General features: G+C 37.2%; 1 protein-coding gene across 1 annotated transcript in view; it reads right to left on the bottom strand.

Moving 5' to 3' along the window:
• The window catches only part of LOC145988897 (unconventional myosin IC-like), a 150260-nt gene that overhangs the window by 63021 nt on the left and 72417 nt on the right, over positions 1–14822 (bottom strand). Inside the window, 2 exon segments of the mRNA XM_083124186.1 lie at positions 422–492; positions 2981–3096. Of these exon segments, the coding sequence (XP_082980312.1) occupies positions 422–492; positions 2981–3096 (187 nt within the window).

The raw sequence follows: 14822 nt of genomic DNA, 5'->3' as shown, positions 1-14822 counted from the left end.
CAATATATTTATTCATCGTTAGACATTGTACAATGCAATAGATGTCGTCAGTTATTAGTTACATATTTGTTATTGTATATATGTAAATGTATACATGTATATATAGAGAGAGGGATTACATGGAACTACAATATGTTATAGATACTAATATGAGAGTATATGCATATATAAAGTAAGAGTACATAGACATAAGACAATCATAATATTAGTGATGATGAAATAATATAAATATGGCAGTGGCAATATACATAACAATAATTCATAAAACAGGAAATAAACAATACAATACATTCTAGAATATTAAATCATTTTTGGGATGGATTTCGAATTCTTCTAGATTGTCTAGTGATTTATTGAAAGAATATCAAATTTCTAGTGATGTAAATTTAATAAAACAAAACAGTAAATCAAGTGCACTTACCTGATATTAAAATACACTGTTCGCGATTTTCTTCTTTCAAAGAACGGTATGCAGTATCTGTCAAAGCATAACTGAAAAGAAAAAGATGATTAGTATTTACTGTATGTATTAAATACTGCATCTACGTACACTATGCACGTTAAAGCTGGATATTTCGCCCTGACTTTAATGTTCCATCCGCCCTTGAAATACCATCGACAATAAAACAAGATGCAAAATGTCCCCAAACTTAAATGCTCAGTCCACACAATTGGAATGTTCTCGACACAATTTCACAATTTCCCCTTCTTTATGATTCCTTTGCCACTATTCAAGTTTCTAGTAATATACAAGAATAACTACTATAAATGATGACATATTCAACTTTCATCTAATACTGAATCAATTATTCAGTAGAATTTCCATTACAGGAAATTGCCCTACAAAGGTTCCGTGTATGAAACCTGAAACTTGGAATTCCCTTGGGTGAACCCCCGCTTTAATGCTATTACTTGTAATGAACATTTTCTTTGTTCTGCTGTAGTCGGATTGATATTAAGTGTACAGAGGGATACCTAGGTCCTGAAATACTTGCCACGCTGCAACGAGTTGTGTGTGTGTTGCCTAGCTCTAAGGTTAAAAGTGGATTTTATTAGCAAATTTTCAATGGCAACTTTTACCAAAGCAGTATGACCTAGGTGTCCGATCTTTATTGTCAGCGACTGTACATTATCCATCTTTTGAAACAATTTGGAAATGAATAACTCAACCGACTCAGTGGCCTGACTTCTGGCGGGTGTTATTTGTGAGTGTCCTTTCATCAATTCCTCATCGTCGCGATTAGCCAAAAATGGAAGAAAAGCTATGCTAAATAACAAATATACAACATACAATTAACTCGAATTTACAAATTGCTAAAACGATACGTATGCCTGCCTGCGAGCGAACAAATATACAACATACAAGTAACTCGAATTTACAAATTGCTAAAACGGTATGCCTGCTAGCGAACAAATATACAATATACAAGTAACTCGAATTTACAAATTGCTAAAACGATACGTACGCCTGCCTGCTAGCGAACAAATATACAACATACAAGTAACTCGAATTTACAAATTGCTCAAACGATACGTATGCCTGCCTGCTAGCGAACAAATATACAACATACAAGTAACTCGAATTTACAAATTGCTAAAACGATACGTATGCCTGCCAGCGAACAAATATACAACATACAAGTAACTCGAATTTACAAATTGCTAAAACGATACGTATGCCTGCTAGCGAACAAATATACAACATACAAGTAACTCGAATTTACAAATTGCTAAAACGATACGTATGCCTGCCTGCTAGCGAACAAATATATAACATACAAGTAACTCGAATTTACAAATTGCTAAAACGATACGTATGCCTGCCTGCTAGCGAACAAATATACAACATACAAGTAACTCGAATTTACAATTTGCTAATATGCCTACTAACGAACTGTTTTACCAGGGAAAACACTTGTAAAACAGGCGCTTCCTCTGGCTCTCTTCTCTGAATTATTGAGGGGAGCCCATCCCCCCGCTAACGACGCCTGTGTAACAAATTAGAAAACGAATATGTGAAAGTACAGTCACGGACAGTTGTAACGACCCCATTGATCCCGAGAACTTTTGATTTGATTTTGTGTTTTAAGTCCACTTTATGCACATTAAGGCTAATCGGAACTGGGCCTACAGTTTAAAGTGGGATCGGAACCACTTTTGCCTCCACCGGGTATCGAACCCCGAACCCCTTGATTACAATGCGACGACGATACCACTATGCCATCGGGGAGTCCTCACAACATCTGAGAACTGTGTATGACTGTACAATAACCACATATAGCCTAATGCTCACTTTTGCAGAATTTCCAGATCATAGGGGACCCTGAAAGACTGGAAATAAGCGAAGAAAAGTAGTTCATGTGCTTGCAGAACACATACTGCTGCCTAACTTTTGATGGGAGTGGTTAGCAGAGTGCACTACGACGACAGGGGCCCCTGATTCGAATCTCGACCTGGGCGTGTTCCTTCATAAATTTAATCTTACTTATCACTACTCATCCTTATCGTCGCGATAAGCCACAAGTGGCAGAAAAGCGACGCTCCATACAGTGGCCGAATTGGAAATAAATTACTTCCGGTATGCTCGTATGCAGAGACCTGTCTTTTCATACAATCCTTTTTTTCCCCCTTCTTTCTTTTACGATTTCTTAAATAATACATAGATTCTCATTCTCTCTTCTTTATCACCACAAATTGTAATAACTATTAGACATTAAACCACTCACTACTGCAGATGTTCCTAAGACAAGCTGCGTAATATGAGTGACGGACGTGTCATGTTTTAGCAAATAAGTAATAATAAACAAATACATAAATACACTAATTAGTAAGTTTACTAAGTACATTTTTATAAATTTACTGCCGGTGTGCTTTTTGGGATCTTAAAATACTACCGGTATGCCATACCGGCTCATACCGACCCAATTCGATCATTGGCTACAATAACAAAAATCTAATGAAATAAAAGTTTGCTACTTACACATGTGGTGAAACTTCATAGAAGTGTACATTTTGGTAGCGCTTCAGGTGGTCTTGTGAGTAAATTGACAAATTCTTGTAAGGATTAACCGACACCAATACTGGGCCAATGTAGGTCTGCAACAGAAAAAGAGAAGATAGTATTACATTAAAAAGCAATCGTAAAATGTGTAAATGTACAATTTTGTATAGTTTAATTTGTATAATTAGTAGAATGAACAAAGAACTATATTCACAGGAATACACATCAATCAATAATAATTGCAATAAAATCATACACAGAGCTGCCTGTGTTCAAAATTCTTCTAATCGAAGTGCAATGTCAAATAGTTGAGCCCGACCCTGTGGCCGAGTGGTTAGCACATCGCGCTGCGACGCCAAGGGTCCCGGGTTCGAATCCCGGTCGGGCTTGGTTGTTTGTGAATGTCCATTCATCAATTTCATCATTTCATCACTCATCCCCATCTTCGCAAATTAGCCAAGAGGCACAAAACGCGAAGTAAAATAAACTAAATCAATCAATCAAAAATCAAATAGTTGAGTGGACAGCGGATAACTTTTTTAAATGTTATTTTTAGGGAGAAGAGGTGATCGCTGAATTGTAGATGCCAAGAGGAGCGATTGCCTTCTAGACATCACAGGAGCGAGAAGTTATGTTTAGGCGATCCGGGAAACATACATACATGCAATCATGTCAAATTATGGTTGTCATTGTTCAGCGGAGCGCCAGGATTAATCATCTGGGGGTGCGGAATGAAAATTAGGGTGTGCGTTGTTGAAAATAAAGAAAACATGAAACATGCATGCAAGGGCGCCGCAGGATTTTTTCTCCTGGTGGGAGTAAGAGTTGATATCTTTCGAGGAACTTATATTTTACCTTATTTATTATTATTGTTGTTGTTGTACAAATCATACAATTGAAATTAAACTGAAAATACTTGCTTGAGTCCATTATTTAAATAAACTCCGTACCAACTAACTGTAGACCAGGCGAACGAGAACAAGTCTCTGCGCAAGTAGTGACGCGAGAAGGCTCCACCAATGAACAGTGAGAGAAACGGGATTACGTAATGGGCGATGGGAATTACGCGATTTCCTCCGTCTCTCCGTAAGCGTTGCAAACTTTTGAAAAGGATAATACCGAACGCACATGGCAAACGGACCCTATTTTTGTCTCCAGGTCCGTGATATTGGTTTAAGAATTTCTTAGGGAAATATTTGGGATAAAACTGCAAGAGCAAATTTTGACAAGCCGTGCATTTAGCGTACGGACTAAGGTCTGGACCGTACGGTTGGCAACGCTGCGCTTTCACCACTCGATTTTCCTCCTCCTCCTCTGCCGATATGCGCGGCCCTGCTCTACAGTTAACTGGGACAGGGTGTAGAAACTAAATTCATTCCGCATTCTTTCCATAAACATCTAACATTTTGTTGACAAACAGTTCTTTGTCACAGATATCAGAGACCAGTACTGAGTGTTCAATTTGTGTGCGTTGGGTAAAATAAAATCGCTATGCAACCTGAAGTTCTGCTACTTGCATATAAAATAACACGTACAAAAAATACGAAATCAACTAGTCAGTTTCATGTAATTATCAGACTGCTACCCTTATGTAGAAGTGAGAAAAAACTGCCCGTTTGTATTGATCGCCGCTACTACAGGAAAGCAAATGCGATTTATCTTTCAGGGCCAATGGAGTGACTGTTGCATACAATAATAGCGATATCACTTCAATACCTAACATTATAAGCTCAAAGTAACTACATGGTTTTAATAGCATAACGTAATATAACATTTCATTAGGTTGAAAATAGGTTTTCATCCGAGCGGAGTGGTTAGCAGAGCGCGCTATGATGCCAGGGGTCTCGGGTTCGAATACCGGAATGGGCATGGCTGTTCCTTGTAAATGTCCCTTCATCTATTTTATCACATCATCACTCATCGTCATCTTCGCGATTAGTCAAAGGTGGCAGAAAAGCGAAGTGAAATAAATCAAATCAATCAACGAATCACTAGGATTTGAAAAGGGGTTGTTGAAGCACCCCTTCACACCTCCTTGGCGCCGCCCCTGTCACTGTTATTCATTATAATTCTAAATGGTTCTATTGGGTTCCGCAACAGAACCGGAAACTTTTTGCTTGCACAATTTAATTCGGTCCAAGTTGCGTATTGTTCCATTTCAATACAGAGCTTGGACTGGATTTAAATTGATCCGCAAAAAAGGTTCCTGGACCGTATTAAAATTGATGAGGAAAAAAAGGTTCCTGGACCGAATTGAAATACTTTGAAGATAAAAAGGTTCTTTACTGTCCAGAACCCATTTACGCTCGCTGAATTTCTCTCCTGGACCGGAATTGAATTTATTTAAAATTACTGAACCTTTAACAGCCCTGTTATTAAGAAAAGTTGAAGGATTGTACCGGATGGCGCTTGAAAAATCGGTACAAGAACGACACAGAGATTCAGTGTCTGAAACTCTCGGTCATGCCGAGCATTACCCTCCCAAATGGAAGGTGCATTGCCCTCTCTCTCTATGGAACAAGTATTGTTTGTTCCCTTGAAACAAAGGGTTTGTTTTTTCTTCTTAGAAAGAAGTTTGGGTACGACCTTGCTCTCAGTCTAATTCGAGTTTTTGATATAATAGCCTATTTGAAAATGTTACCTAAACCACATTTACTATGAGACCTATTCAGATATATAAAGCTGCTATCTACCTGGATATATACTCTGTCCCGAGAATGTCTGTAGCGAGCGAATGAAAAGAAGTCTCTGAGCAAGTAGTGACTCGAAAGGACCCGACCAATTAACACGTGAGAGGGAACGGAAACGCGTGGAGGGGGAAAAGCGACTGCAACTACCAGCCATTTCCAGCATGTACTGCTTCTCTTCGCCCACTAGCTTTCTCCCCTTCTCTACAGATTGCCGGGATAGAGTATAAGTGTAGCTAGCTACAAGTGGTCCTTGTGAACCTGTGCTGCTTGGTTGCATATATTCACGATGAAAATCCGTTTTTTGAGGGTTCGTAGCATGGGCATCCCGAAGGGGGATCGAACCGGTCATTCGCTAAAGACACCCCCCTCACCCCCGCCTAGAAACTGATGTCGTTCATTTCAAATTAGAAAAAACTTATATTTATGTCCGATAAGACACATTTGTAAAACAACTGCGAATTTGCAGTTCTTAAAATGCTTTAACAAAATCAGCCTGGAGTTGGCAATACTCATTTACCATATTCAGATGTTTGGCAACACTGTTTGAGAACAAGAAGACTTGCCACCACTGTCACTTTCAAACACGCTACTTGATGTTTGCAGCGTTTCTGTGGAATGGGTTGCTGCATTTTAATTTTCCAACAGAAGACAAAAAAAAAAAAAAAACTCTCATTAAACAATTCAACGTAATGCAAAGGCATGTATCTCTCTAGTTTTGCACTTGACAGAACTTTCACTAGAGTATTATACCGAGTTTTCTCCCACGACAGATTTAGTATGCAATTGTACTTTCATGTGCATCATTTTAGGATATTTTTTAATGGATTGTGCTGAAAACGTGCTGGAAAGATTAAATATGATTTCGCAAGGATTTTAAGGTGAGAATTTTGGAAAGTTAATGTGCATGATTGGTAATGCATTTTTACTTAGGACACGAATCGTGGATTCATGGCCTGAAAATACATATGCAAATTGGCCATCTATGTTTTCATTCATTTTTCTCCTACCCTAGCGTTTTTAACTAATGTAAGATGCTGATGCAGAGCCTGTCAACTGCTTCTTTGATGTTTTGTTTTAGCCCTAGCTTAACCGAGAGGTGGGGAGGAGAGGGGTGTCAAGCCGGCGTCCGTTAAAAATGGCAAACAAAAAAAATGACCAAAGTGAAAAATGGCGAAAGTAAAAATCATAAACAGAAAGCAAAAGCAAATGATAAATAATTGATATAAATAATTCATACGTAAATTGCAAAGAAGAAAAATATTGATGCTGGGTTTAACAAAATCAATATTTATTCACCTTGGGTGTCGTCACCTTTTACTGTATTTAGCTAGCAATACTTATTCTTGTTGTGTTATTGTTTCTACCTAAAAGTATATTGTATGCAATGTTCTCTTATATCGTCCAAAATTAGGACACTTGGTTCTCTTAACTGCATCATAATCAGGTGGATGATTACGGTCACAGGAACACACAGGATTTTGTTTCAATAATTTTGTTTTTAGAATTCCTCGACACTTGAATTTGTTCCTCCACCTTTAAACATTTTTCAGATCAGACTGTTGTAGAAAGAACAGCTTCTCTCCAGCTTTTCCAGATTTAACAATTTTCATTTTAAAAAAGTAAACAAATAGTTCCTCTCAGTGACACAAATTAGTGCGAGGGCGTTAGATAAGGGCTGACTTGAAGTCCTACTAAAAAACAAACATGTGCGATTGGTCAGCAGGTGCGCGCAAGGCGTAAACTTGTTTTCAGCCAAGATGAAAACCCATTCTATACTGCACCCCCCCCCCCCTAAGTTTCATCAATCACATATGATTCAAATTACGCGTATTTACAAAGGCTTCCTTTTATTAGCATGTGATTCTATAACGGCAGTAACCCCTGCCAAAAGAAATAAACGGCATTATAATTATTTTTGGAAACATCAAATAAAATGTATCCATTCAAAGACAAATGAATGTTAAAAGACACCAACATTATACTAAATTTTAATTTCAAACTGTGAAATGCAAGAGACAAAATTTCTCAATTTTCATGTAAAATCGTAACATTTGCCATTTTTATTCTTGCCATCTCTACCGTTGCCATTCTTTCCGTTGCCATTTTTTTCTAAATTCGTCAAGTCCACTACATCTAGTTTTTCGATTTTTAACTGAAAATTTTATTGAATTGAAAATAAATTACATTGTTCCCTACGGTGTTCCCAATAATTATGTTACTTTTGTTCATAAAAACTAAATGTAACGTACAGTGGGATGCACCAGTGGCGCAACCACAGGGGGGGGGGCATTGCTCCCCCCCCAACTTTGGCCGGAAATGAGTTCTAGGGGGGCAGACATTGAAGGCCAAGTGTACCTGCAGGAGGTAATTACCGCCCACAACTTCAAATTTTATGCAAATAAAAATACTTTTCGCAAACTTTTCTTAATCGCTTCGCTCGCAATGCCTGCTTTTCTTAGTCTTTTAAGTTCAAAACCGTACATAGGGGGAGGGAGTCAGCCCTGGGCGCCGAACGATCAAAATGAAAATATGTTGTAAAACTGATTGAATCCATTGGGGTTTTAAGTCCACTTTACGCACAGAAAGGCTAATCGGGACTGGACCTACAGTTTAAAGTGGGATCCGAACCACTGTGCCATGTGCCTCAACCGGTTATCGAACCTGGGACCCATTGATCACAAGGCGACATACACCATCGGGGAGGCACAATTGTAAAGGAGAGAATGCATTGGCGTCCTGTGAAATTATTTGCGCCCTATTAAATCAATATTGATTTCAGCCTGCAAGAAACTTGGATCCAAAAAAATTCTTGCTCGCTTCGTTCGCAATACATCATCGTTATTTGTAATGCATTGGGAATCACCAGACAGAGAAATAAGACTTGTCTTAGTTGATTTTCTTTTAAATGCATGAACAATTGTTTTGAGGAAAGGGAGCGTGCACATTGAGAGACAATTTATGTAATTTTTGCTGTTGGTTTATTGTCAGATGGATGAATTGGTTGCGTAATGTATTTAAATAATATATGTTGTATATAATATGTATTAAAGGAACTTTGAATAATTACGTACACAATTTAGTGTCCATGTTGCATATACTATATGAAACATATCGATGAAAAGTTATACATGTTAATGTAAAAAATAATTATATTCGGAATGCATTTATCAAGCAATTTCTGTCTTTCAAAAATACTTTGAGTGTTTGTTTTCCATTATTAATATGAAATTTAATGTGTTTAAGAAATAATTCAAATCGTTTGTTCGAACACAAATGCTTTAGCACCAACTTCTACCCATTTTGCATAATTTACGAGGGTAATAACGTCTTTGGTACTACTACTACTACTACTAATAATAATATTGTCGCGGGTTCGAATTTCAGCTTGGGCATGGATGTTTGTGAGTGCGCACATGCCCATTCATCAATTTCATCATATCATCACTCATCCCCATCTTCGCAAATTAGCCAAAAGTGGCACAATAAGCAAAGTAAAATAAAGCAAATCAATAATAATAATAATGTTATAATAATATTTATTATTATTATTGGTACGTTTATCCTGGTACTTGCCCCCCCCCCCCAGACAAACATTCGTGGTTGCGCCTCTGTGATGCACAAGTATTGCTCGCCAAATTGTCGAAGGCTATTTCCATTAATTTTTCCCTTGCATCCTGCGCGTTTTTAAGGAATACATTTTTTTTATTCAGAGGTTGTCATCAGCAGCGTTTCGCTTCAATTCCTGAAGCTCTGATTGCGTAAAACAAACAGAATAAACATGGTGATGGACAATTCGCTTGGTAATATTTTTTCATCCCACTGTACATAGGAGGTAACATTCAATTGGTGGATCACTCATGCCAGTGACAGTGTAGAAATGGTTAGTAATGGTGGTAATTTTTATAATTGTTATAATATAACTGCACTTATATTATGATCAAAAAGCATTGATGAATAAAATATGATTTTTTATTTTTAGTTTTTGTGAATAGTAAAATATGCGTGTGGCACTCGTGCAAATTAATGATGGCAATTTTCTAATTATTATAAATGAATAACTGCACTTATATAATTAACAAATTTGCCGTAGAATGCTATGCAACTGTTGTCAGTAGCATGGCAGAGATTCTCACTAAATCTATCAGTTCGTATTCTGCCTAAATTGTATATATGCAATAAAATGGCCAAGGCATTTTCTGCTGCTTCTAAACTAACTCAACCGACCACTACGTCATATAAAAATTCGGATACTTGCTATGTAATAAACAGCATTTTTGTCTAGTGTCGATCGAACTGCACCACTGCAGTGCACGTTGAGCAAATATGCTGTATAAAGAAGCTATGCGGCACTACTAAGATTAGTGTACAGTGGGATCCATGAGTATTATCTCGCAAATTGTCCATCACCATGTTCGTGCATTTTATTTGACCCAATAAGAGGTTCAAGAATTAAAAGAAAACTCAAGACAAGCCAGACAGCATTGCTTCCTCCAAAAAAAATAATTCTCAGTCTTCACACCAGAATTTCCGCAACAGTCTAAGACAATAGTAATACACAAGAATTGGATACCCCCTCAATTTAATGTTCAATCCCCCTCTAACTAAAATACCAGCCATAATGTAAGACCTAGAGTTGGATACTGCCCCCCCACACGTTTAATTCAGAATCCCCCCAGAACCCTCGTGTCAATTAAGGCCTACTATGTAAGAGTTGGATATTTACCCCCCCCCACTTTCGATAATACCCTTAAACACTTCCTTTTTAATCTATATCTGTATTTATTTTCTCTTTCCATATTCTTTAATTTTGTTTCTCTTTCTTTTTTCCTTGCCATTTCCCTCTGCTTTTCCTCTTTATCTCTTTAATTTGGCAACATCGCTTTCCTACTCCAGTTTGTTACTTCTACTTCAAAAGAAAACCGCCAGCTTGGGTGTTTCTTTTAACAAAGAGTACCGCTCCCTTTGTTAACCGCTGGGGATATAATGAAAGCGCAGACTTTACATAAAAATCCATCGCTTAATAACACATAGGATGCAAGAGAAAAATGAATGAAAATAGTCATGGACAATTTGCACGGTAATACTCATGGATCCCACTGTACAGAGGAACACGAGGCCAAAACACGACATTGTTTAAATCATTTGACTTTCTTTTCGCCACCTGTATCTGTTACTCTTCGAGACATGTATAACCCTGCAATAAAAATTCAAAGCGATGAATACTTTCAAGGAAGTTTTAATCGGGTAAAGAGTTTGACAGAGTCGATGATACAAGTAGTAAAAAAAAAATCTCACGAATGAATATAAAAATAAATGTGAAGATCACAAGCTCATTAAATTAACCATCAACTTACATAGTTTACGATTTCCAGTTCAAAGGCGAAGCAGTAAAAGTTACGAGAAAATAATGACTTGAAAAGCATTTTTCCTGTGAGCAACTCGCTTTCGTTAGCCTCATGCAAATGGCCGACCAGAGACACGGTGAAAACTTATCAATTTCCAACATAAATTACAAATTTGCCTCTTAAAACGTGTACATTAGGCGATAACCACAATGAAAACGAAATGCACACATTAAGCAGAAACGTACATGCGCACTTAATTAAAACAAACAATGAGATGTAATTAAAAATATACATTTTCGCAACATTTATCCATAGCTTCTGCCTCATAGTTTCGATATTCTGACACCAGAGTGTCACTTTCGTTACATTCAAGAGATGGTAAGATTATCTCTAGGGATGGATGATATCGGAAATTAGGTATCGCGATATAATCAAGAAAATATCGCCCCAGACGATACGATACGTAGCTATTCTTCCATATCGTGATATCGGCGATATATGTTCTCCCATTTTTCCGTGCTGCATTTTCCGTCGCAAACAGAGGAGTATTTCATGTAAAAACAACGAAATTCTGTTCGTCTCATTCCGATGGATAAAACGACATTGTAAGATATGTACTTCGTGCATACGTTAGCTGAGCGAGAAGTTTGACGCAATAATTAATTAGTAGGATAAATATATTTTACCAAAAAATAATAATTATTATCTATGTTGCAAAATCACAGTAGTCTTGAGATCATTTTCCATTACAACTAAAATAAAACGACCCTGCATTTTGGAAAAAAATAAATCGGATGTTTTGAAATCAATGGATGATTCTGGAAGTATTTTGAATGCTGATCACGGAAATAACATAAATTTCTTCCCATGTCAGGATTTTTCCTTAGGTCAGGATTTTTCTGCACGTCACTAAGTTCAACCAACCCTCCATATTATAACATTGAGCACGTATTGGACATTTTGTGAAGGAAATTTTCATGAGGTATTTCGAAAATAAAACTACGTGATCAAAGACAATAAAATTTTCATGCTAAGGTGGAATAAATGTCTACTATTCTATGTATAGTTCAAAATTGGAGGATTTCTATTATAGAAAACCATTATTTTACCACCATCTATACAGAGCCATCCATTGAGGAAATGGAACTATACATTTTATTGTGAAATTAAGGCAGTTAATATATTGCTGTGTTCTGAAAAAAAAACTAGACGTGATGGGTAAAAATGGATTTCATTTTTGGAATCAGCATGCTGAAATTATTCATACAACAGTTATCTGCGAGACAATCGAACTCAGGGCGATCGGTGAATTTGCCAAAAATGTTATTTTTTTTCCATTCTCACAATATTATTTTAAATATAGTTTGCAAAATTCGTTGATTAGTGGCCTGCGCGGAAAATCATATATTCGTCGTTCTAGCTAACTATGCACGATAGACATGCGCATTAAATACTATTCTAATAGTATAAAAATCTGTATAAAATCGGTTTCGCAATGTGAACTGGCAATGATAATAGATTTTAAAAACAGATGCGAAGAGCTTCAAAACAAGACAATATTGTACATATTTGTAGGACTACCCAATACCAAGAAAAACTTGTTTCACAAAATTAAAAATAACGGTTTTTTGACAAATTTTAAAAATCTGAAAATTAAGAATTGTATTTAAAACCTTCCTGGCTGCGCTGTACTAAAATTTCATCACCGTTCTTTATTTATAGAATTTCAAAAGAGCGACCGTTTGCGAAACCCGAAAAAAGCGACACTTTTTTTTTTGTTCTCACGATGATAAAAAATAGAGGACACACTCGAAAAAAAATTGTTAGCATAGATTAACGCAGAATTGAATAAGCTAAATTTTGATGTAACTCGTTTTTATGTAGGTCTACTGTTCTTTTTAATTGGAGTCCAAACTCGGGTATCTATAATTTTTAATCCGATCTCAGATAGCTACTTGAGGCTTGTAGCAGAAAACCTGTGGCTAGGCACAGTGCTCGAACTGAGGGGATGCTTGGTCGTTTCCTGTTACCGGGAGGGGAATGGTTTGCGCTCACAAATTATCCTGAGGGATGTTTTATGAGGATTTTCTTAATTCCCACATATCCCCTCCCCCAGGGCGGCTCAGGATAAAATTTTCACCCGGGTGAGATGGATTTTTTTATGCCTCCCTCCTTTACTTTCCACTATGTTACATATTGACGGTTTCAAATAAGAAAAATAAGAGTGCCTGATTTTTAGATACTATTACTGTTAAAGAATACGTTTATTGTATGCATTTATTTAATACCTACATAACGATATCAAAATAACAGTAATCCATTAGCTTAAAATCAGGGGAGTGCTTGCGCGCCCCTTAATTTTCTTCCGCACCCCCTACGTTCAACTGAAAACACTAACATTAATATGTAATATTATGTTATGTTGTCATATTGAGCACAGAATGTTAAGTACTGAAGTAAGACCGTTATTATTGTATGCAACAGGCAAGCACTGAAAGAGGTGCCGATACTTTTCTGTACTGGCGGCAGCCTCTGTAAAGATCAGCGGCCGTTTCTTTCTTTCGTTAGCATTGTTGTTACATTTTCTTCTTCTTTTGTTTCTTCAAGTGTACTGTTCGTGGTTTTTGATAATTGCCTGTTTTTTGGATTGTTGATAAACGGTTTATTTTCCACCTACGTGTTCTTCCTTACACTGGAGCAAAAATTTCAGCTGCTTTTAAGGTATCACCAGGTCGTGCTCTGGAAATTATTTAATGCGAGTTGTAACACGAAGGGTAGTTTTCTTCTTCATACGTTCTATGTATTTGTTCCACGTAACATGTCTAGTAAGCGTACCATTTCCGGTTTTTTCAAAAACTGTTAGGAAGAGGCCCAATGTTCACGAAGAAATTTTACAGTTCGTTGTTGGGGATAGTGCGGCAGAAGGGATTTTAAAGATGACACAGTTGCTGTGCTCTTTGCGTTTTGTCTTGTGGCAGACAGAAGCTATAATGTAATACGTATTTTGTACCCCCATTGGTTACATTGAAAAGGTTCAAAAATTGTTTTTAAGGGCAGGATGATTTTATTTTGTATTTCACTACATAGTTCAATAAGGCTGCAACGTGTATCTGAATGTTTACACTATTTGGCCACTTTCTTGGAGTAGAAGACTTCATACATATCATCATGGACGTCCAGGGGGAGGGCAAAAGGGGGGGCAGCATCCTTGGAAAATGAATGTCAATCTAAAGTTATATATTTCACACATATATTTTAATTTCAGTCAGTAATTTATGTTAAACAGTGGCGGCGATTAGGGATGCAGTTGCCCCCCGCTTTTTGCTATTTTTGCTCCTGCACCATGCTAAACCTTATCTACCAAGAGAAAGTAAGCTGTCCTTGCACCCCCCTAGTTTTGGCACCTTGCTACCCCAGTTTTGAAAAGTTGCCTGCGTGTTTCATGTTTTCCTTATTTTCAGAATCGCACCCTCTAAATTTCTTTCCGCACCCATAGATGAATAATCCTGGCGCCGCAGCTGCTTAAAATACATGATTTTACAATATGTACGCAACAGTAAATTCCAAATTTTGTTTCTCAGAAGAATGGGAATGGTAACAATGAGAATGAACACAAAGGTTAATATAAACCTTTTCGAGCAGGCCTCATCTCCAGGAAAGGTATCAACTTGGGGCAGGCCCCGGTACCTACTGACCTGTTGGGTGAGATGAGTCAAGGCAAGGATACTATAAACCTTTTCTTGCTCCTCCAAAAATAGGCAATAGTTAGGCTGGAAAGTTCATGAA

The sequence above is a fragment of the Lepisma saccharinum genome, chromosome 6, assembly GCF_977018435.1.
Source record: "Lepisma saccharinum chromosome 6, izLepSacc3.1, whole genome shotgun sequence".
NCBI lineage: Eukaryota > Metazoa > Arthropoda > Insecta > Zygentoma > Lepismatidae > Lepisma > Lepisma saccharinum.
Note: the sequence above shows the minus strand (reverse complement) of the source record. Positions and strands in the feature narration are given on the sequence as shown.